The 23,399-nt window shown below is 37.4% G+C and overlaps 1 protein-coding gene across 1 annotated transcript in view; it reads right to left on the minus strand.

The window, feature by feature from the left end:
* The window catches only part of trpm5 (transient receptor potential cation channel, subfamily M, member 5), a 47,518-nt gene that overhangs the window by 14,947 nt on the left and 9,172 nt on the right, over window positions 1-23,399 (minus strand). The window contains exons 5-14 of the mRNA XM_055010667.1: window positions 21,660-21,826; window positions 19,525-19,702; window positions 14,683-14,747; window positions 13,259-13,444; window positions 11,855-11,954; window positions 11,564-11,682; window positions 7,627-7,974; window positions 4,303-4,446; window positions 912-1,035; window positions 565-710 (exon numbers count right to left, since the gene is read on the minus strand). Of these exons, the coding sequence (XP_054866642.1) occupies window positions 565-710; window positions 912-1,035; window positions 4,303-4,446; window positions 7,627-7,974; window positions 11,564-11,682; window positions 11,855-11,954; window positions 13,259-13,444; window positions 14,683-14,747; window positions 19,525-19,702; window positions 21,660-21,826 (1,577 nt within the window). The remainder of the gene's footprint in view (window positions 1-564; window positions 711-911; window positions 1,036-4,302; window positions 4,447-7,626; window positions 7,975-11,563; window positions 11,683-11,854; window positions 11,955-13,258; window positions 13,445-14,682; window positions 14,748-19,524; window positions 19,703-21,659; window positions 21,827-23,399) is intronic.

Raw genomic sequence — 23,399 nt, forward strand, 5'->3', positions numbered from 1 at the left:
ACACTGATGGGAGCAACACATGAGGAGTTGCCTCAGTGAGATAACAGAAAAGAAATCTTATTTTACATGACATGTGGCCGTGTTTTTCTGTTTTGACTGCAGTCTGGGAAGAGATTTCTTACATGAAATGAAACCTGATGCTTAATCAGAGGCCTGTTAGTGAAATCCACATTACACATGTACTGAATCCTAATTACCAATTCCCCATTTTTTAAACACAAGGCGCATTATTCAAAATATGTGCTTTAAATAAAATATTACTCCGCTGTGTGCTAACTGTCCCCGCTGACACTGAATACTAATTAACTCTCAGCGATGACTTTGTAATGACAAGGACGTCTGTTCTGTCGCAGATATTTCAGTAGAACTGTGCACTGAATGGAGTCTAATGGTGTACTTTTTAATAACCGCGGGGCGACATGGTGGTTCAGTGAAGTAGGCGGCAGAAATAATATCTCTTTGTGGAATTCGCAGTGCGTTTAATGCGGCCGCTCCAAGTTAAACGTCTGAGATAATCAGATGAATCGGAGCCAAAGCGAGCATATGGACACGTCTCCTTGTTACCTGAACTCCGTCGTGGGCAAAGAAGGATTTGGCATCTGCTTCGGTTGCCAAGTTAAGGACCGTAGATTTGCTCCAGCAGTGTGTTCTCCTCACTAACAAAGCATAAGCCCTGTCCTCGCTGTTGGAGTAACACTCTCCAAAGACATCTGCCACAATAAGAACAGTAGGTTGCACGGAGTCAGCTGCTTGGCCAACAATTCTTACGCTCACATTTTATTCCCATCCAGTGGGATCTGCTTGAGAAAGAGCTGATTGGAGATTAGCGGATGCACCTCTTGTTATGTTTGACCTTTACTTTCTGCGGTCCTCGTCGGCGGCTCTCGCCATCCAACGGTTTATGTACTCACCAAGGGCGAACTGCTCATACTTGGCCTCCTTCATGCTGCGTGCAGACTCGGCCTCAGATTCCAGTCGTGCCATCTCTTTGAGAATCTTACAACCCGCCAGCGCTGCCGCAACCGCCTCGGGGCCCTGAAGGATTAAAAGAAAGCTGTAGCCAAGAAATGGGTCTGAAAGAGGGATCTAGCTCAGAATTTTAGAGAGCTGCATCTTTTGCATCTAAATGTCTCCACTGTGAGCATCAGGCTGCAGGAGACATATTTCTTCCCTGAAAGTTTCTGAAGGCCAGGTGTTGACAGTATAGATCATATATCTTTTGCACAGTGTACAACAAAATAAGGAAGCAAACATCTGATTATGCATTCACATAATCAGACAGCAATTAGCTTCACAGGTACAGTAAGAAACGTGCAAAAACATATATATGTATATATGCTGATTTTACAGATTTTTTTCTATTCACATACAAATACACTATGAAGCTGCACATCTAGTGTAAAATAACTTAAAACAGATATCAGAAAAACACAAGATTTTTATGTAATGTTGCATAGAAAAACTACATTTAATTGTTTATTTTGTAATTACAATCATTACTATATGTTTAAATAATGGGGGTTTGACTTTATTTTTCAAACATAAATCCGTTAATATTAAAGGGAGCCATACTTTACCTTTAAAAATCTGTTAAATATACAAGATTTTAATGTAAAGTTAGATGCAAAAACTCATATTACACTTGATAAAATCTAAAATTAACATTCGACTCTTGCAATTTGAAACTGAAATACTAGTTTTACAACACTATTTTGACTTGTTTTTTTACATAAATGATATAATAAATGACTAATGCCACTTGACTATATACCTTTAATTTATTATGTGGTTAGCATATTGCTTTGTCTGATTTCATGTTTAATGATCATAGTTTTACATTTCTCTATTACCTTTACAAGTGGACAGTTAACATTAAAGATCTGTCAAACATACAAGATTTCTACATAAAGTTATGTGTACAAACTATGCTTCATATGACATGATTAACAGTTTTTGTACTCATAATCATCACTGTTTCTTTAATAATGGGTTTTTTACTATTTTTTCCAAACATAAATCAACTAATATTAAAGGCAGGCATACTTAGCCATTAAAGATTTGTTTAATATACAAGATTTTTTTGTGAAGTTACTCATATTACGCTTGATAAGATCCAAAATGAATATTCAGCTGACATGGAAATAGTAGTTTTACAACACCATTTTGACATTTTTTTTACATAAAGGATAAAATAAACTACCAAAATATTAAGTGTCATTATTGTCATTCTAGTACTAGTCAACCATATTTATAGGTAACACCATTTTGACATCTATGCATATCCAATAGATCCATTTTCCCTGCAAGTTTGCCTGCATTTTTTTTTTAAGTTAAGCATTTGATTTGACCATTTAATTTACAGATCTACCCACATACAGTATACAGTTTATTTAATATGTATTTGTCCTGTTGTATTTCATGTTTGTGTTGGTGGTTTTGATTATTTTTATTTTTTTCTCAAAAGTAAGTCCATAATTTTATAGGTAAATATTTAACATTAAAGATCTGTCAAACATAAAATATTCTTATGTAAAGTTACATGTAACTTGATGAAATCTAAAATCAACAGTAGAATAATGCAATTTAAAACCAAAATACTGTTTTACAAAACTATTTTGACATTTTTTGCATTTTTTATACACAAAACTGTATAATAAAACCCAAGCAATAATGGCACTTTTTTTTTTCAATATTAAGCCTGAATTTTTGTATTTTAATAATATTCAAAGGCACTTATAGACATTGTCATTTTTACACACAAATATCCTGCAATAAACACTAAAAAGTTTCCTGTCAAATAAAACACCTATCGGACAATTTCAGTTTGTTAGCAGGGTATAAACTAATATTATGCATTTCGGTGATGCTGGTTTTTACCATCATGGTGGAAAAAACTTCTCATCCCTCTTTGGCGTTTGTGATTCCAGTCTCATTTACCAGTTAATTTAGGTCTACAAGGGGTTTTGCCATTATTCCTCCCAGACTCCATATTCAGTTCATTTCAATACCTTATAAAAACAATCTGAGATAATTTATCACATTTACTTTGGGTTACATTCTGTGCTGCATGAGGTTTGAATAATCTCGATCCTTTGGTTACTTTACTTCCTTTGATAGTTTTAATAACTGTTGTATTCTTTGCATTGGTCAGAACTGAATTCAAATATCTATGTTTCCAAAAGTTTTGCGTTTTCGTCTTGGAGAATGAAGGAGAAACTGAGTTCACAGGCGCTAAATATATCTAATATAGTCTTTTATTTAGTTCTAGTATATGATTATACCACATTATGCTGATTATATGACACTGTTATGTCCTACAGCCAGGAGATGAGGTCTAGTTATTGGCTCTATACCTGATATCACAGACATTTATTGCATTAACATGATGAATGTATTTGTAGAGCAGCATACTGATGCACAAAGCTCTCCATGTGAAGCTTCCCTCTCTGCAGACCTCTCTTATTTCAATCATTGGTGATTTGTATCCATCACTCTGTATAATGTCACTCCTGGATCTCTCTGTATATATATGTACATATCAAGTATGTGAGATCTCTCCATCTTTCATATACAGTCGGGGGATTCTGCTAGCATCAGCTAGCCTGCGAAGATCATTTGTGACGAGTGCTTCGACGCGAGAGACACTTCAAACAATCAAATTATGAATCCAGATACCCGGGCCGGAGTCAGAGCGCTAAAACAATTTGCACACACACTGAATGCAATTACCATAATTTCAGATAATGTTTGAAATAAGACGCAGGAGAAGGAAGGTGGCCGCTCGAGAGATTGCAGTAATTGGCTGCCTTAGTTCAGGAAAGGGTGATTAAAAAAAATTTTAAAAAAAACTGAAAAAGGTGCCTTGAAAAGATGTTGAAAACAAAGAGCAATTATCACTGATTGGTGTCATTTTAAACTATCCCTAGTGCAGGAATCCTCATCTCAGGGTACATTTCTCATTAACTTCCTCAGGACTTTACAGCTGGACTGCCTCACTGCCTCGGCGAGTAGCATGACCTTCATTTGAATAATGTACTTGGAGATAAGATAGTTCACCTCGGTTCTTGATAAATATGCCGTTTGCTGGGCTCTTTTATCTGGAGTGACATTTTCATGTGGCAGGACTGGCCTGTACTCGCACCGAATCCAGAATACAAACTATCACATCATGTAATTCAGCTCTTTCCAGTTCGGTTTCATTTTTTTCCAATTCCCAGGCGCATGTAGATTGTTGCTGATTGAACCGCACGATGCTGTGGGAGTGTACAAGCTGGACCAACTAAAGAAGCTGACATGACTGACCATGGCCCAGAAGTAGTTGGCCATCTGCTGTCGGTTCTGAAGGACGGCCCAGAGGAACAAATCTCTCCACGGATGTTCACAGCGCTCCTCTAACTCTGCCAAGTTCTTGTGGTTGTGGAACAATCGACCCTTTGCTGGCTTCTCCTGTAGGACACAGATAGTACACTGAATGTATACTGAACAAAAACTCTTATTCTACCACAGGGGAGTGTAAGCATTCGTTGCTCCACCACGTCTTTTCCAGAAGAAGATGCCGTGTGATTGGCAAAGTTGGTGGAAATTATTAGAAAACCGGTGGAGATGCGGACATTTCACTGAAATGCCAACATCCAGCATGCAAACAGCCAGTTCTTGTCTTTTTCTTGTCATCTGTGGCATCGTGTCATTTGAATAAATCTGCATTTTAACAAGAATTTCTAGTGTCTCTGTCACACTGTCTGATCATAGTGATTAGTTTGTACATTAACTCAGAGGTTCAGAACTTGTCACCAGTTTAACAGCTCTAAAACCTTCGATGCACAATTGGCTAAATAACTTCTACCAGCACCATTTACACATTATTTAACTTTTTTTTCTTAAATGCAACAAGTGTGAGCTACTAGACACCTTAAATTTCCCCAAGAATAATGTATCAGTAAAAATATGTTTGTATCAAATTGAAAATGTAAAAATGCATCCTGTCATTTGAATAAATCTGCATTCTAATGAGACTTTCTAGTGTCTGGTAACACTATGTGATCATCGTGATTAGCTGGTACATTAATTCATCACCAGTTGAAACATTTTGGGCACAATCGACCAAAGTTCTTCTACCTGCACGATTTTACATTATTTTGCACATTATTTTCCTTATTTTTCTTAATTTTAACATGTATGAGCTACTATACACCTTGAATTTCCCCAAGAATAAAGCATAAGTAAAACATATTGTCAAAACATGTTTTCAATTTGTTTCTATCAAATTGAAAATGTAAGAATGCATCGTGTCATTTCAAGAAATCTCCATTTTAATGAGACTTTCAAATGTACTGGTAATGTTATCCGGTTATTCTCCCTTGATTAGCTGGTATATTAACTCAGAATTTGTCACGAGTTGAACAAGTCAAAAAACATTTGTGCACAATTGGCTAAATTTCCTCTACTAGCACATGTTGCATATTATTTTTCCTAAATATAACATGTATGAGCTACTAGACACCTTGAATTTTCCCTCAGAATAAAGTAGCAGTAAAAATACTGTCCAATATTTTACTTCTTGGATTTTCAATTTCTTTCCATCAAATTAAAAATGTAAGAATGCATCCTGTCATTTGAATAAATATTCATTTTAACGAAACTTTCTAGTGCCTGTGCGGTGGTAACGCCTATCTGATCATTGTGGTTCGGTTGTATATTTACTTAATGGTTGAGTTATAAAACTTTTGTGCACAATTGACTGAATTTCTTCTACCAGCACAATTATTTGCGCATTATTTTCCTTATTTTTCTTAAATGCAATATGTGTGAGTTACTGGGTTTCTTGAATTCAGCGCAAGAGTAACATATCAGTAAAAATATAAATATTTGACTTCTTTTCAATTTGGTTCCATCAAATTGAAAATGTAAGAACACATTTTGTCATTTGAATAAATCTGCATTTTAATGAGACTTTTTAGTGTCTGTGCACTGGTCATACTATCAGTATGCAACATTTTGTGCACAATTTTCACATTACTTTCCTTATTTTTCTTAAGTATAACGTGTATGAGCTGCCATATTTAAATTGAATTTCCCCCAAGAATAACATACCAGTAAAAGTACGTTTTCAATTTGTTTTCATCAAATTGAAAATGTAAGAAGTCATCCTGACATTTGAATAAATCTGCATTTTAACAAGACTTTCTAGCGTCTGTGCTCTGGTCACGCTGTCTGATGATAGTGATTCGTTTGTACATTAACTCAGCGGTTCAGAATTTGTCACCAGTTGAACAGCTTTAAAATCTTTCATGTACAATTGACTAAATTTCATACCAGCACATTATTTTGCATGCTATTTTTTAAAAAAAATGCAACATGTATGAGCTACAAGATACTTTGGATTCCCCCCAAGAATAAAGTATCAGTTAAAGTACTGGAAATATTTCACTACTTACATTTTCATTTTGTTTCCATCCTTGTCTCCTATTTGATCTGTATAAACACAGCCTGCAGTTCAGCTGAAATTAACACGGATTTTTGTTACATGACTGTTGTTTACAGCAGAATTTCATTTATTTATTTTGTTTTTTGGCAATTTTTTTAATTGAGACATTTAGAATAATGTGACTTTAATGAAATACCATGGTTTTATGTTTGGATTCAGTTAATATTCCTGAAAAAAATGAAGAGCATGTCACAGACGAATAGCCTAAAGACAGTTGGAAAGTTTAAAATCAGACCATTGTGACTGTTTTTATCTGGCTTTGGTAAACGGTTTAATTTAAAACCCTCCATCCATCTATCCATAGATCTCAGTTTAATCTTTTTCTCTCTATTCTCTGAGTCAGAAAAGACCATCTGCATGCTGTGTTCATATTTTGTATTAGACATGTGTAGGTAATTGGGGTTGTTGCACACTAGTCTAGAGAACATGCAAACCTTACATGAGTCACAAAATTTATGGCGGTCGTTACTGCAAAACCAATTACTTTCTCTGCCAAGGAGGCCGTTTTTGTGATTGTCTGTCCATCAGACGGAATATGCAGCCGAGCAGACCTTCAGCCAAAAGCAATTTGATTGTCAGGATGATCGCTTTTTTTCCAGCTGCACCACATGATACAAAGAAAACACACTGTGCTACGTGTAATCTAATTTCTTAGGATGGAACAGCAGGTTTGTTTTCTCATAATAATCTATCTTTTACTTTCTGCAATTACGGGGAGAAATGAGGACATGATCGGACAGACAGAAGGGCGGCGTTACCTAAAAAATGTGGCTTTATTGCTTAGATTTTATGTCTTACTCTGACTAGTGCAGGATCCAGTGCCATTAAAGTCACCATTAAGGATTCACTGTGTACCAGAAAGTGAGATCACCATGAAGTCTTGTCACTTCACTGTATCTTTAAGGCCTTTAAGTATTTCAAACTTAACAGTCAGAGAAAAGAAAGATGCTCTGTGTTCACAACACATAGTCAGCTTCTAAGACTGTGACAAGCCAGGGTCACAAACAGACGTTTCTTCATTTTAAAGTGCAGAGACAAAAGGAACGAGAGTGACAGTGAGAAACAACACAAGATGGAACTCGTCTTGTTCAGAGCAGTATTTAAGATTTAAAGGAGCATTTGAGGCAACATCTGTCACTCACTGTAGGAACCTTCTGGTAGAAGCCTTTGCAGGAGTCGTGGAGGAAGTCTTTCAGCACTTTGGCGACTTCGTAGAGGGTGAATCGGGGTTTTCGGTCCCCCGTCTCGGGAGGATGGTGACCCGGTGGACCTGGAGTCCTGGCGGCTCCGAGAAGAAGCTGCTTCTCCTCGTACTTCTTGAGGAGGAGGTTGTGGAGGAGGCTCTTCTCCGACACCGACCAGTACAGCTCCTGAAGGCGGCCATAGGTGAGGAACTCGCCCAGGTTCACGCCGTTGTCCACGAAGAGACGCACAAAGTCCGGTTTGTCGTTGATCAAAGCGTCCATCATCACCTCTTCAAGGTCACACGCCTGCAAGGATCATAGCAGCTAAATTATCTTTCTAATTTTCAGAGATAGAGAGATTAGATTAGATAGAAAGTTTATTTCAAGGTATCCAGTAGCTCACATAGGAAACTAATGCAATTGTGCTGGTCAAAGAAAAAAGGTGCAAAAATTGCTGGTATTTACAATAAAAAAAAAGAAAGCATATTAAAGGAATTCTGTTCTTTAGTACTATTGCATGCATTCTGGCTTGTAACTCTTGTTTTTATGCCGCCTACTGAGTCATGACAGGTCAATAAGCCCTTTTCATACTCACTGAATACAAATGTTGAAACAGATTTACAGCCACAGCAGCTGCAGGATGACTGCAATAAGAATACATAGCACAGAGAGCTACATAGACAGCATAGATGGATAGTGTAGCTAGCACAGATAACTGGTAGCTAGCTAGTTAGATAGCACAGATAGTCTAGACAGGTAGCTAGATCGATTGCATAGATGGATAGCTAGATAGATGGCACAGAAAGCTACGGAGCTAGATAGCATAGATAACTGGATAGAGAGCTACACAGATAGATAGCATATATAGATAGCATGGATAGATAGCACAGATAGCAACACAGATAGCACAGAAAGCTAGAAAGCTAGTTAGCATAGATAACTGGATAGCTAGCTAGATAGGTAGATAGCATAGATAGCATAGGTATATAGCACAGATAGCGACACAGATAGCACAGAAAGCTAGTTAGCATAGATAACTGGATAGCTAGCTAGATAGCATAGATATATAGCACAGATAGCTACACAATACAATACAGTACAATACAATGACTTTATTAATCCTCGAAGGGAAATTCAATTGTCTGGTCTCATCTGTTTACTTTTGAATTAAATAGTCTGATTTCTGATGGCAAGAAAGATTTTCTGAATCTTTCAGTCCTGCACAGATAGCACAGAAAGCTAGAAAGCCAGTTAGCATAGATGGCTAACTAGCTAGCTAGCTAGATAGTATAGATAGGTAGCCAGACAGATAGCATAGATGGATAGCACAGATAGATAGATAGCACAGAAAGATAGAAAGCTAGATAGCATAGATAACTGGATAGAGAGCTGCATGGCTAGATAGCTAGATAGATAGCACAGATAGATAGCACAGATAGCTACACAGATAGCACAGAAAGCTAGTTAGCATAGATAACTGGATAGCTAGCTAGTTAGATAGCACAGATAGTATACATAGGTAGCCAGACATATAGCATAGATGGATAGCACAGATAACTAGATAGATAGCATAGACAGATAGCATAGATAGCACAGATATCTAGATAGCTAGCATAGAAAGCTAGCTAGCTAGTGTAGCCCCGTTGAGAATAGGGCACTTAATTATATTAATGGCCTTAAAAAGTTATTAGGTTTTATGTAAAAACTTGTTAATCTAAAAGTAATTGAGTTAACTAAAACATTAAAATAGTTAATTCAGGTTAATTTTCTGTAAACTCAATGGTAATTTACATCGTTGAAATAAACTGTATAGGAAAGAATGTGTGTGGGGGGGGTGATCTACCTAATTACATTTAGTGGATGAGAAGATGAAAAAACATACTACTCCTTTTATTTGCAGTTAACTGTTTATTGGTCAAGGGTTAAAGGTCAAGTTGTTTTTTCTGTGTGGGGATTGGTCGGGAGTGAGGAAGAGAATGTTGGGGGGCGGGAGGAAGAAACGTGAGATGTACATTGAGAGAGCAGAGCAGAAGGATGAACAGAGAGGTGCTCTGGAAGCTGAACCAGGTTTTAAGAAGCCAAGTTTCTATTGACTGGATTTACTCAGTACATCTTATGTTTTGCCTTGTTAACAGTGTGTAGTTAACGACTGCAGAGGCACAGATGTTGTTTTTTGTCTGAGTGAGAAAAAAACGGAGATTCTGTGTGAGCGTGTTCAAGCTAACCGCTAAAGCTAACGGCTAAGCTACCGCAGGCGAGCCTCGTCGCGGGCTGAGTGGACTTTGAACTTGACAGGCGGAGGTGCTTCTAGATGAGGAGTTACCTGGATGAGGAGTTACCTGCCGTTCCTCTGACCGTTTCTTTTCCTGATACATTGGATTATTCGTCGGCTGGCTGCTGACTTTTCAGACACCGAGCTGTGAACGCTACGCCGTGGGTTCTGCTAACTGCTAACTGTGAGTTTGCTGACCGGAGATCAACACCGCTGCAGGGATTTCGTGGACTGCTTCCTGTGATCATCGTGGGTTTTCTACTCTGCACCTGGACTACGGCGAACAGCTGGAGATCGACACACAGGACTGCAACGTTTGGGGTTGGTGTGAGTGTGTCAGTGTATGTGTGGATCCACAACTTAATGAACAATATTTGGTATTTAGTACGCGTTGTTTGTTGTCACATATAAGAACATTTCAGTGACGCATTTGAAGGTGTTCCTTTCTGAGCTTGTTTGAGGTAAACTTAAATATTTAAAGGGAGATGTTTTGTGTTAGTTATTAATTTAATTTCAAGGGAAGGTATTCAGTTTGAAAGGTATTATTTTGAGTTATTTTGTGTTTAAAAATTATCAAATGGAAGGAGATATATATTTTTTGCTATTTTATTTAAAACATTGAATTGAAGTATTTTTATTTCACTCAACTATAACCAAGTTGTTGGGGGTCAGTTACTCCAATTAGCATGTAGGAACTGTGGCTAGACCTAAAGGTTTGAAGTCTTGTAAGCAAGGTAAGTCTACTCCACATCAGGTAAACCTTAGGGTAGCTACCTTCAGTAGTATGAACCCAAACACCCCAGTATCCTAAATTACCACTACTTCTAGAAAGTCGTCGTAGTCTTAAATTACGGGTGCTGGGGTGCTACACTTGCATAGAAAGCTAGCTAGGTAGCATAGATAGATATATACATACTTACTTTATTTATTCTCTATAGGAAATTCATATAGGAAAGTATCCAGTAGCTTGCACATTAAAAAAGGAATCTAATCCGCTGAGGAGCAAAATTGCTGGTATTTACAATAAAAAAAAAAAAACACAAAAAGTTAAAGTGCAGTATATAAATAGAACTCTGTTCTTTAGTACTATTGCATGCACTCTGGCTTGTAACTCTTGTTTTTATGCCGCCTACTGAGTCATGACAGGTCAATAAGTCCCTTTCAAACTCACTGAATACAAATGTTGAAACAGATTTACAGCCACAGTAGCTGCAGGATGACTACTGTGTTGATGCCAGTGAAGTTTTATGCAGATACCCACTGAGGATAAATCCTACACCTAGAGCCCTGAGGTTAACATTAATTGATAAATGTATATTAATTAGCAAATGCTAGCAGCCTGTTAGCAGGCTTTCACTAAGGTACTACCACTTGAATTTGCCTTTAAATCAACTAATGCATGAATCTGTCTTTAAATTACGTTTCATATGAAGCTGATGCAACACTATTAGGTCACCAAATATTGTTTGCAGCTTCACAGGTTTGTCGTCATAAGTAAATCTGAGTTTTTACCTTCCAGCTATGCAGCTAATTAAGTGTTAGAGTGAACTGCTGACATGATTGTCAGGTTTTTTAACTAGACTTTGACAAACCTCTAATCATATTACAGCAGATTTCACTCACCTTCCACTCCACGTCTCCATTAAAGATGTCACTCTTGGCGATGTCCACTCTGTTCCAGGCCACGGCCAGCTTTAATTCATCTAAGAAGTCCTGAGCTTCCTGACTTTGGCTCTTACAAGCTGATAAACACATACATGAAATGTCAACAGGTTCACTACCTACAAACTGCTCCAAATGTCAAGGCTCTTCCTCATTGAGGCTTTCAGGTTAGAGAACCTGTAATTGTACAACCTTGGGGGTGGCGGGAAATTGCAAGTTTCTAGAACACATCTCTGACAAGAAGTACTTTACCCTTAACTAAAGCCTTGAGGATGACGGTGTCCAGCTCGGAGCTCTCCTGCTCAGGGTCGTGGACGGTGAGGAGGTGTCCGTGGTCGAGTATCTTCTGGATCTGATTAGCAGGATGACAAAACGTGCAAATTTTAATCAGTAATGTTGTGCTTCCTATAATAAAAATAACTTCACTGTGCATGTCGGCTTGATAAAAACACGTTTCATTACTGGTATCTTTCCCTCCTCCATCACATCCTTAATTAGGTCATCACATACACATTTTTTTTTTTAAGCTAACACTGAAAAAATACCATACTAGCTTCCCCTCACAATCTTTCCCAGTGTGCCCCATTTTTCTGGCAAAGCCCTGCGATGTGCATATCTGTGCACGTGCTGCCTCCATGCTGTGCACATCGCTCTCACCAGATTGACCCAGTTACTGATGTGTGTGCTGTGGTGGACGTTTGGAAAGGTGTCCAGCAGCAGCTCACTGGGGCTGCTGGGATACGCTGTCCACATCTCAACAGCCCCAGTTCATCAGCGTGACCAGGATGTCGGCCACGAGTAGGTTTTCTGTTGCTTTGTTGTTTGTTTTTGTTCATGTTTTAGTCTTTAATTATATTTTTTTATTACACAATGATTGGTGGCACAAACACAAATCTTTAAGTTGATCACTTCTACATTTTAAAAAAAAAAATTCCACATTGCTTAACAGATTTTTTTTTTGTCTTATGTGCTTAATTATCGTAATTTTTTATTAAAATTTGGTTGCTCTTTATTTTTCATTTTAAAAAAATCCACATTATTTAACAGAATTGTTGTCTTATGTGACTTAATTATCATAATTAGGAAAATGTATTTTTCAATTGACAATTTTTTATTAAAATTTAGTTTCTCTTTATGTATTTATTTTTTCAGTTTTTAAAAAATATTTTTTCCATATTATTTAACAGAATATTTGTCTTATCTGCTTAATTATCATAATTAGGAACATATTTTTAAATTGGCAAATTTTTATTAAAATTTGGTTACTCTTTATTTTTTAATTTTTTAAAAACATGCTTTCCACATTAATTAGGAGAATTTTTGTGTGCTTAATTATCATAATCACAAAGACACATTTTTTCAGTTGATAATTTTTTTAAAAAAAGGTTGCTCCAATTACATTATCTTTCATATTATAACTTTTTTCCCTAGAATAATTAATTAGAGAACAACACTTCTGGTAGTTAACTTTCCCCCCAGAGCTGCAATTGTATATTTCAAAACAAATACACCACAAATGTATTAATTTAATTATAATTTGAAATGAAAAGCCACCAATTATGCATAAAAATTCAGTTATCCATACTGGTCTCTTCACTTTATTTGAAAGGAATTTTTATATCTGTGCTGCCTCCATGCTGTGCACATCGCTCTCACCAGCTTGACCCAGTTACTGATGTCTGTGCTGTGGTGGGCGTTTGGAAAGGTGTCCAGCAGCAGCTCGTGGACGCTGTCCGTATCCCAGCAGCCCCGGTTCATCAGCGTGACCAGGATGTCGGCCACGCCTCCGGAGCCCGCCAGGATCAGCCACGGAGTCGAATTGCCGATTCCTTTGTACATCCTCTGCAGGAAGGAGACACCATGTTCAGATGGATTCTCTGCTCGCATTTAGCCGAGAAGTTTCCCTTTTACTTCCCAGCTAAACATCAACAAAGAATTATATCGATCAGTGAGAACCACAGTCTGTAATCTCCTCAGTTATGGCTCCGCTTATGCAAATAAATCGGTGACTTTGACGATTGGAGATTAGCTTTGAAAGAAAATTGTTTCTCGGTGTGCAGGCCTGCTCAAAAGTTTGGAGTCACTTAGAAATATCCTTATTTTTGTAAGAAAAGCAGTTGATTTTGTGCATGGTTGATTTTTAATGGACCTCAAACTGCTTCACACAAGGAAAGACAGAAATAATAAAAATGAATCCTGAAGTCTCCAGAAACAAGTTAGAAATGCAAAACTCAATCAAATCAGGCTCTGGGAAATGTTAGCACCAATAAATCTCAGACTCATTTGTGTCGTTTTATCTCATTTTGGAACAAAAACCACAAAAAGATGCAAAATTACCACAAAAAAGATGCAAACTTACCTTAGAAAGATGCAAATTTACCACAAAAAGATGCAAAATTACCACAAAAAGGTGCAAAATTACCTTAGAAAGATGCAAATTTACCACAAAAAGATGCAAAATTACCACAAAAAGATGTAAAATCACCTCAAAAAGATGCAAAATTACCATAGAAAGATGCAAAATCACCTCAAACAGATGCAAAATTACCAAAGAAAGATGCAAAATCACCTCAAAAAGATGCAAAATTACCAAAGAAAGATGCAAAATTATCAAAGAAGGACGCAAAATCACCTCAAAAAATGCAAAATTACCACAAAAAGATGCCAAATTAAGATAGAAAGATGCAAAATTAGTACAAAAAAGGACATAAAACAACAAAAACTCAAACAAAAATCTGTTTTACATCCATCCAGGTGTCAGAATCTAAACTCTTAAATCTGGAATATCTCCATAGGGGCATAGAGGAACATTTCCAGCAACCATCACTCCTGTATTCTAATGCTACATTGTGTTAGCTAATGGTGTTGAAAGGCTCGATAAGAAAACCTTTGTGCAATTATGCTAGCACATGAATAACGTTGTGAATTTTCATGCAGAACATGAAATTGTCTGGGTGACCCCAAACTTTTGAACAGTAGTGTAAATAAGATGGATTCTCCAGCTTTAGCCACTGTTCAAAGTTAGCTTGTACACATTTTAAAGGCCTTCTTCCATTTATTTAAAGCAAAATAAAGTTTACCTTCAGGATCCGGGGCTCTCCGTGGCACAAGAGACACAAAACGGGGATCTCGAAACTTCCTGTGCCTGCAAGCACCAAAAAGTACAGTCACAATAATAAAAATAATGATAGCTTTAACACGTCACATAATTATCACTCTGGTAATATTTCATCGTGTGAATGGTGCTTCAGGTGGTTATTGAAGAAATAGAATTTTTCACAGGTTGCTTTTGCTTCCCACTCATGAAAAACTAAAGTGTGATGTCATTTCATAAAACTGCACAGTGTAACAAATTAACTACATGGAAAAAAATGAAAAAATAACACAACATGCATGGTGTTATTCCCTTGTTTTCCTCACACATGTTAATGAGTCTGTTAAAAGTAGGAAACTTTGCACATCAGTGGCTTTAAAAAGCACAAAGAGACACAAACTGCAAAGAGGATTTTGAACAAAAGTGTCTTGTGGAGTTTCTGAAAACCTGTAATTTAACTCTGTGAAAGCTACCATTTGTCAGAATGGAGATTTCAATTGTTAGTGCATTTTACTTTCACATTTATTTCATTTTAAATGCAGGAGTTTAACATTTAATCAAATAAATTTACCGGTGTTACTACTTAAGTAAAGACTGCTGTAGCAGAACACATTTTTTAAAATTAAACTTTAGCAATTTAATCATAGAAGAGAGCATCTCCTGTAGAAAGTTCTAGAGTATACCTACCATTACTCTAGAACTTTCTCCAGGGGATGTTCTCCTTTTTAGCTTCCAGTCTTTAAATCTAGTCTCACTGAGAACATTCAGCACTGGAGACTTCCAGGTCCTTGAAGTCCATAGAAGACAACGTCGACTGGAGAAAGAAAAAAACTAAAAAACTAAAAAACTTTAGAACGTTCTACAGCTCAGACATTTCGAATTGTCACCGCTCATTCTTTCAAACAACTTCAGACTCGTCATTGCATTCCTTGAGTTCACAGCAGTAAACCCAAAAACTCCTCCATTGATTAGTGAGACATGTTAGTATAGAACCTTCATACAACCATGAAAACAGCAGAATCACAACTGCACAAAAGCAGAAATTCTTTTTTTTTAACAGCAACTCTGGCTGTTTTTATTGAAGTTGATATTTTGTTCAGTCTTGTCAAGCTCAAAATTTTGCAAAAGAAAAGATGTAAGTAAGGAACATTCTGTTAAATTTAGTTTTTTTTAATTTTGTTCAAATTTTTTAACTACATGTTATTAATATAGCATGGTATTATATATTTACACAACATGAGAATATATATTAACATGAAACATGCGGATGTAGTTTATAATGGAGTTTTATATTTTATTATAAAAAAGTATAAAATCTAGTACAAAACAATTAGGCCTATAACATATAATTAATAATATCTAAAGATATAAATTATTTGGTTGGTGGGTCCAGACAGGTGGAAGTTTAGTGGAAGAGGTTCAACCTGAGTCAGGACTCAGGGTGAGGTTTGGTTCCACCACTTCTCTTAAAGAAATTGACGAACCTCTTCCACCAGGACTTCTTCTTTTTTTCTGGTCTGTCCACCACCTCCTCTATAGAATCTATTTTCTGGTCGGAGTCATCTTCTTGTTTTTCAGAAAGTGCCGTCTTTATCTCTGCTTCAAGACGGCACTTTTCCACCTCCCACTGGTGCTGCAGTTCCTTAAGGTGCAGCTGAATTTTTTCAAGCTCCATTTGTAGTTGGGAGTTTTGGTTGACCTGTTCGACCAAACAGGTTTCCGTCTCCGTCTTTTCTTTTCTGACTTCTTGTAGAGATGCTTCCATTTGTTGAATGGTGAATGAAGCCTCTCTCATTTTCAGTTGTTCTTTATCCAGATCCATGGACAGATCAGCAATCTGTCTCTTGGATTCTGCCTGGATAGCTTTCAGCTGCAGAATCTGTTCTTCAGCAGACAGAGGATTTTCCTCAACAACAGCCTCTGGCCCCGGTGTCTTTATGGGCTCTGGCTTTGGTGTCTCCATGGGCTGTGCTGCGGTCTTTGGCACTGGTCTGGCCAGGGGTTCTGGCCTGGGTCCAGTTGCAGGCTGGGGTCTTGGTCTGGCCAAGATGTCTAGACCGGGTCTAGCAGCAGGGCTTGGACCGGGTCCAGCAGCGGGCCTTGGACCGGTTCCAGCACCGGGCCTTGGTCCAGGTCTAGCACCAGGCCTTGGTCCGGGTCTAGTTGCAGGCCATGGTCCGGGTCTAGCACCGGGCCTTGGTCCGGGTCTAGCAGCGGGCCTTGGTCCAGGTCTAGTTGCAGGTCTCGGTCCAGGTCTAGCACCGGGCCACGGTCCGAGTCTAGCACCGGGCCTCGGTCCGGGTCTAGCACCGGGCCTCGGTCCGGGTCTAGCAGTGGGCCTCAGTCCGGGTCTAGCAGCGGGCCTCGGTCCGGGTCTAGCCGCAGACTCTGTGTTGGGCTCTGTTGCTGTGGCTGCAGAACCCTCTTGGCTGCAACAGGCTGTCGGGGAAGTGGTGAGGCCGTGGGGGACCGGCACCGTCAACCCAAACGCCACTTTGAGACAGGACTTCTTGTCGATTTTCTGTCTCTTTGGGACAGTCTGTTGTTCCTCAATGATTGCACTGCAGATGGTGAAGTTCCTTCTTTGCCTCTGCAGAGCTGGAAAATCCTCAAAACTCAGAATGCTTGATTCCATTACTACGAGATTTGATGAGACTTGCACGAGATTTCCGTCAGATTTCCACGGTCTTTGTGGTTCACTGGTCGTTGGTCTTTGTTGTTCGCTGGTCGTTGGTCTTTGTTGTTCGCTGGTGGCTGTGTACTGGCTGAACTGAAGATCAGACAGTAGTATTTATACTTTTTCTTAATTATGACATCATCATGACATCACAAATTTTGCTCCAATCAGATCATCACATGACTGTGACATTTGATAAGCTTTGTGACATCATGTTGTTCTGCTCAGAATGTCACATGACACTGAATGTTGTTGCCTAGCAACAGAGTTTCCAACCACACACAGCAGAGTTCCAGGCTGTAGACCACATAAAGACCTTTGTTTATCTGCTTTACCCTCAACCCTGCCCTTCCACATGTTCCAACAACAGGAGTTTTAATATGAACTCTATGGAGATCCACTCTTTTATAGCCTCAAGTGAAAAGTCAAGGAACTTCAGTTTCTGACGTTTTGGTGGCTTGGATTTAGAGGTGAAGCACTTTGTGACGCGTTTTAAAAAATGCTGTATAAATAAAGTTTATCATTATTATTTTTAGAAATAATAATAATAAAAAGGTAAAACAGCAAATTTTCACCTTAGTATGAGTTCTCTGTGGATAATAAAATTGTCCAGACATGTTTAATAGATAGGAGAGGGGCTCATCTTTCTTCATCTTGCACTCAAGATGAAGAAAAAAATGAATTATTGAGCCAATTTTAAGTTACTACAACTTAAATTTTTTATTATTATTATTATTATTATTATTATTATTATTATTATTATTATTACTGCTTTAATAAAGCCCTCTATAGCTGAACATAGTTTTCAAGTAAAACTTAGCATTTTAACCACTAGAATGCTAAAGCGAAGGGTGCAACGCCAGATTTCACTGCTAAATATCCAGTCCACTATTGGCAACATCACAATTGAAAATATTCTTAAATTAATTACTGTCTGAAATTGTCTGGGCTTGTTTGATAGACAGGAGAGGGAATGATTTTTCTTCATCTTGCACCAAAGATGAAGGAAAAAAAAGAACTATTAAGCCAATTTTATGAAGTTATGACAATTTAAATTTAGTTTTGAATCAACTAACGCATAAATTTAAGTTAAAATTGCACAAAATATGAAGCTGATGCAACATTATGATGTCACCTGATCCATCAAAATCATGTTTGCAGCTTTTCAGGTTTAAATAAATCATTATTTAGTGAATCTTGTAATTATGCGGTAGATGAAATAATTATTGAGTTATATTTGATTATTGACTACATGATGATGAAAAATGTAATGGCACTTCTACACAATTTAAAAATATGGTTTTATTATTATTACTGCTTAAGTAAATCCCTCTGTAACTGAACATAATTTTCAGATAAAACTTTAGCATTTAAGGGTGCAACACCAGATTTCACTGCTAATATACCCTTTTTGATTGGTTTCTGAAATTGTTTAATAGATAAGGTTGGAGGCCTGAGCTCAAAATAAAGAAAAATTAAGTTATGAAGCCAATTTCATTAAGTTACTGCAGCTTAAATTTAGTTTTAAATCAACTAATGCATACATTTGAGTTAAAATTGCACAAAATATTTAACTGATGCGACATTATTTTGTCACATAACCCATAAAAATAACATTTGCAACTTTACAGGTTTATGTAAGTCATAATTTAGTACATTTTTATCTTGCAATTATGCATTTTGCATATATCCAATTACGCAAACATGCATTTTGTATTAATTTATTTTGCACAAAAGAATTGACAAATTTATTTGCAAATCACAAAATCTATTCTAGTCTATTTAGTTCTGCCTTTAAATAAGAAAAGAAAACAAAAGTTGATTTATAGTAAACAATAGTTATTCATTAAGATTTTTCTTTATCTTGAACTCAAGAAGAAAAATGTAAGTGTTAATCCAATTTCATCAAGTTACAACTTAATTTTAGTTTTAAATCTACTAATATATTTGAGTTGAAATTATACACAATATTAAGTTCATGCAACATTATTTTGTCATCTAACCCATCAAAATAATGTTTACAGATCAGAAAATTAGAATTTTAATGAAGTTTTAGAGTGACTACTGACATGTACTGAACCTGTGAAGCTGTGAAATTCTTATTGAGTCATATTTGATCCTGAACTACATGATGATGAAAGATGTTTTTACCTCCATATCCGGTGCGCTGCAGAGAGATGTGCTTGAGCAACTTCACCCTCATCTCGCTGGTGGCCCCGGGTCTGTTGGGATCCTCCTCCACCAGAACAAAGTGAGAGTGGTGGCTGTCCAGGGAGTAGACCGAGCCGTGGGGCAGGTCCTGGGGCTTGTACACCGCTGGCTCATCCACCTAGAAGAGAGAACGAACATGTGAGAGACGTAAACATTTGCTCGTAGACGGGTCATTCCAGAACATTGGAAATCCCACCCATCAAATTTCAAATAGTCCACATACAAAATACTAAAACATGCAGTTGTTGTGTGAATGTACTTGTCCTGAGACCAAATCTTAAAAAAAACTAGGAGAAAAGAATGTTTGAAAATATTTTTAAGATACCATATATGTCTGGAGTTCCCCCTAAAATGTCATTTTTCTCTTGTCCCACCCCTCTGATGACCAAATTCAAATAAAACAGTTATAATGAAGTTTAAATCCCTTTTTTTGTATATTTTTTTTTCATTGATGACTCTTGTAATTGTGGGAGCATTCTTTTTAATCAACATAATATTTTAAATAGTGGTGGGATGCAATTAAAAAATTTAATTAATTACAGGCTTTGTAATTAATTGCGATTAATCCCATTTTTGTCGAGTAGCAATATTTGACACAATAAGTAAAATTTTTCAGTTCAAATAAACTTTGGTTGACAGGTGAATCAATGAATAGACACATACATGATTATAATTTAAAATGTATAAAAATTCATACAATTTTAAAAAGGGACATATAGAAAAAAGTGATTTTGATGATTTAAAGCCTGGATTTAGTTTGGTTTTCCCACTGTATGGCACATAACATCAGCATAAGCAGTTCAAGGATTTTCAAGAAGGTGAAAATCCACAGATTAACTCTGTTTTCGTAGATTCTGAGTGATAAATGGTGTCATTTTGATGGTTCTTTTTTTTTAGGAATATTTAATATTTTTGTTATAAACTAAAAGTTTATAATTAAGTTATTAAAAGACAGACATTTTGTGGTTTTGTGGTTTAAGTTATTACTCCGCCTCCTTGTCAGAGCAATAACTTAATTCACAGATTATTGCAAACGCGAAGTCCAATTATAGCGATTATATTCAACATTTTAAGATTTTTAATAAACTAAAGCACTTTCAATGTCCTCTAAAGTGGTCTGTTATGGGATGGCTACACCGTTAGCTGTTAGCAGGACTGTCGTAGCTAACGTTAGCTCTGGTGCTAACAGCAATATGTTTTACATTGAGGTGATGCCGTCAGCTTGAAGTGCTGCGGTGATCAGAAAACTCTTCATTGTACAATTTGCACACAACCACATTTTTCTCCAAGCTGCCTTCAGGAAGATTTTTAAAAGAAAACTTTTGGCCAGCAAGCTCAATGTGGTCTCGTCTTCCTTCACTGTTCAACAAACTTTCTCGTGCGCTGATGTCACTCCTGTGTACCTTCTTCACGGCTGGCGAACAGACTTTAGGTTTGTTACTGCCACCTACTGGGCTGCTTTTTTGATAAAACCCGTTAGTCACCTAAAAATTTAAGATGGCGGCTGCATTTCACAATACAATTGCAAAGATTTGTCCTATTTAAATGATCTTGGTGTCAAATCATACATTTTGACCATGTGGAATCCAAATTTGGAACTATGTACCTATCTAATTAGGAATCAACATCATCAAACAGTTTTCCAAAAGAATGGGTAGAGCAAAGCTATTCTAAAGCTAATCTATTTTTTATATTTTCATAACATTGTCAGCCTTGATTGGATGTCTCACTTTTTTTCCATCAGTCACTTTGTGCTCTTGGTCAGCAGTAACAGCTAGCTAAATATCTAGCTTCTACTGCTGAGAAAAAGCTAAAATTAGCATGGATTAGCAACCCTGTTACTGTGATTAGAGTAGGGTTAGCAAACAACAAATAAAACACGGAATAGAAATGCTATCACTGATGTGGAAGCTGAGTCAATCAAGCCGTTCATAGTTTAATACCTATAATCGATGAATATGGAGCAGAAACTGGAAAAGAGAAGGTTTATTTTTCAAGAACTTTGAAGCCCAGATGTCCTCAGGTTCTAGAATGATCCAGACGCTGCTTTTGTTGTTGTCAGCGTGAGAACAAACCTTGGCAGTGAGCAGCGCCTCTCGGTTGTGGATCCTGCTCCAGGGGGCGATGCCGATGGCCACGACGCGAACCTTGGAGGAGGTGCTGGCCAGCGAGTGATCTCGCACCGCCTGGCCCAGGTGTTTGGTGATGCCAAAGCGAAGGCCGTTGGTTAGAATCCAGGCCCCTGGAGACGTATAGGAGTGTGTACATTGAATTCTGCATGAACTGTGAATGACTTTCTACATTTTAGAAAACAATTACTGCTTCATTAATTAATTAATGCTTAATTTGCTTCAATCTTTTTGAGTTAAAGCAACTAATAAACTACAAAAACAAACATAATTATTTTCAACCAACTAGCTACACTGAGTTGGCTGAATTAGCTTGTCCTCTTTAATCAAAGGCATCTTAAATTTAATTAAGCATATGTAACGACCTACGAATTATAGATAATTAAAAGAAATGTGTTTTGCAACATGTATGATTATAGCTATTACAAATTACGTCACCCATGATTCTTTTAATGTATAACGTTTTGTTTACTCAGCATGTATTTTCAAGGTGTTTGAGTGATATACTGTAAGCCAATAGGGTTTTCAGTTAAGCTGCACTTTTAGCCAATCAGAACTCACTTTGTTGGTGAGTACGGAAAAAGACAGGAAGAAGAAAAAAACGGCGCAGCGACGTTGGAGAAAGGAGAGAAGCACATGCAGCAGAAGAGAACAGCAGACGACGAGCGGGGAAAATCCAGTTTAATGTCGAGGTGATTAAAGTTGTAGACCTGCATACTTTAAGTATTGGCACAACTATTATTTAGCAGATTTATGTCTTGTGAAACTTGCAGTTTAGCGACTCAGTCTACCGTAGTTCAAAGTGAAGTGCAGCTAGGCTAGCTGCTAGCCGCGGTTATTGTTTTTGTTACTAACTCGAAAAAGTCTAGGCGTGGACTCAAACGTGGACGTTTAAGCACGTATTGCTGTCAGAGACAGTTAGTTATAAACACCAGCCGCCACTTTCCCTGAGGACCGGGAGAGCTGAGGACTTCGCTGGAGGACCACATGCTAAATAGCCTGTTGCTACTGCTGTGACGAGGGACCCCGCCGCTGAACTTGGACATACGACGACGCTGCTTCATCTTCACCGCCAACTCTTCTGACCTGCTCTGCATATTGGATTCGTGAGTAAGAGGAGCCTTTTTCTCTGAGACACAGAGGGGGTTGTTTTCCTTATTAAAGGATCGAAGGAGCATTTATTTTTGTTTGTGCACCAGCTAAAGGGTCCCAACGATAAACAAAAACCCAAGCGCTTGGTAACATTGTGAACACACACACACACACACACACACACACACACACACACACACACACACACACACACACACACACACAAAACTGAACATTGAAAATTGTTAAAACTGTCGGACTGTTGACACATTCAGTTAAGCTGCTTTTGTTGAAGGTATAGTTCATTCTGTTAAATATTAAATGTATTATTGTTATAGATGTTTTGGCTGACCTGTGTAATTTCATATTATTTGACTTTATTAACATCTTAGACATTTATTGCTTGTTTCTGAGGAAATACACATATAGCTTATTGGTTTTGAGTTAAGTAGTTCCACAGTGGAGGCACCGCGCTGTTCTTATTCTCTGTAGATTTTGCCTGTTATAACATCTAATTAAACAAGGGATTTAGCCAATTTACCATCAACCGCTAAGCACTCAGGATCCTGTTTGTTAAGGCTAAAATAGTAACCT

The sequence above is a fragment of the Amphiprion ocellaris genome, chromosome 1 (genome assembly GCF_022539595.1).
Source record: "Amphiprion ocellaris isolate individual 3 ecotype Okinawa chromosome 1, ASM2253959v1, whole genome shotgun sequence".
Lineage (NCBI taxonomy): Eukaryota > Metazoa > Chordata > Actinopteri > Pomacentridae > Amphiprion > Amphiprion ocellaris.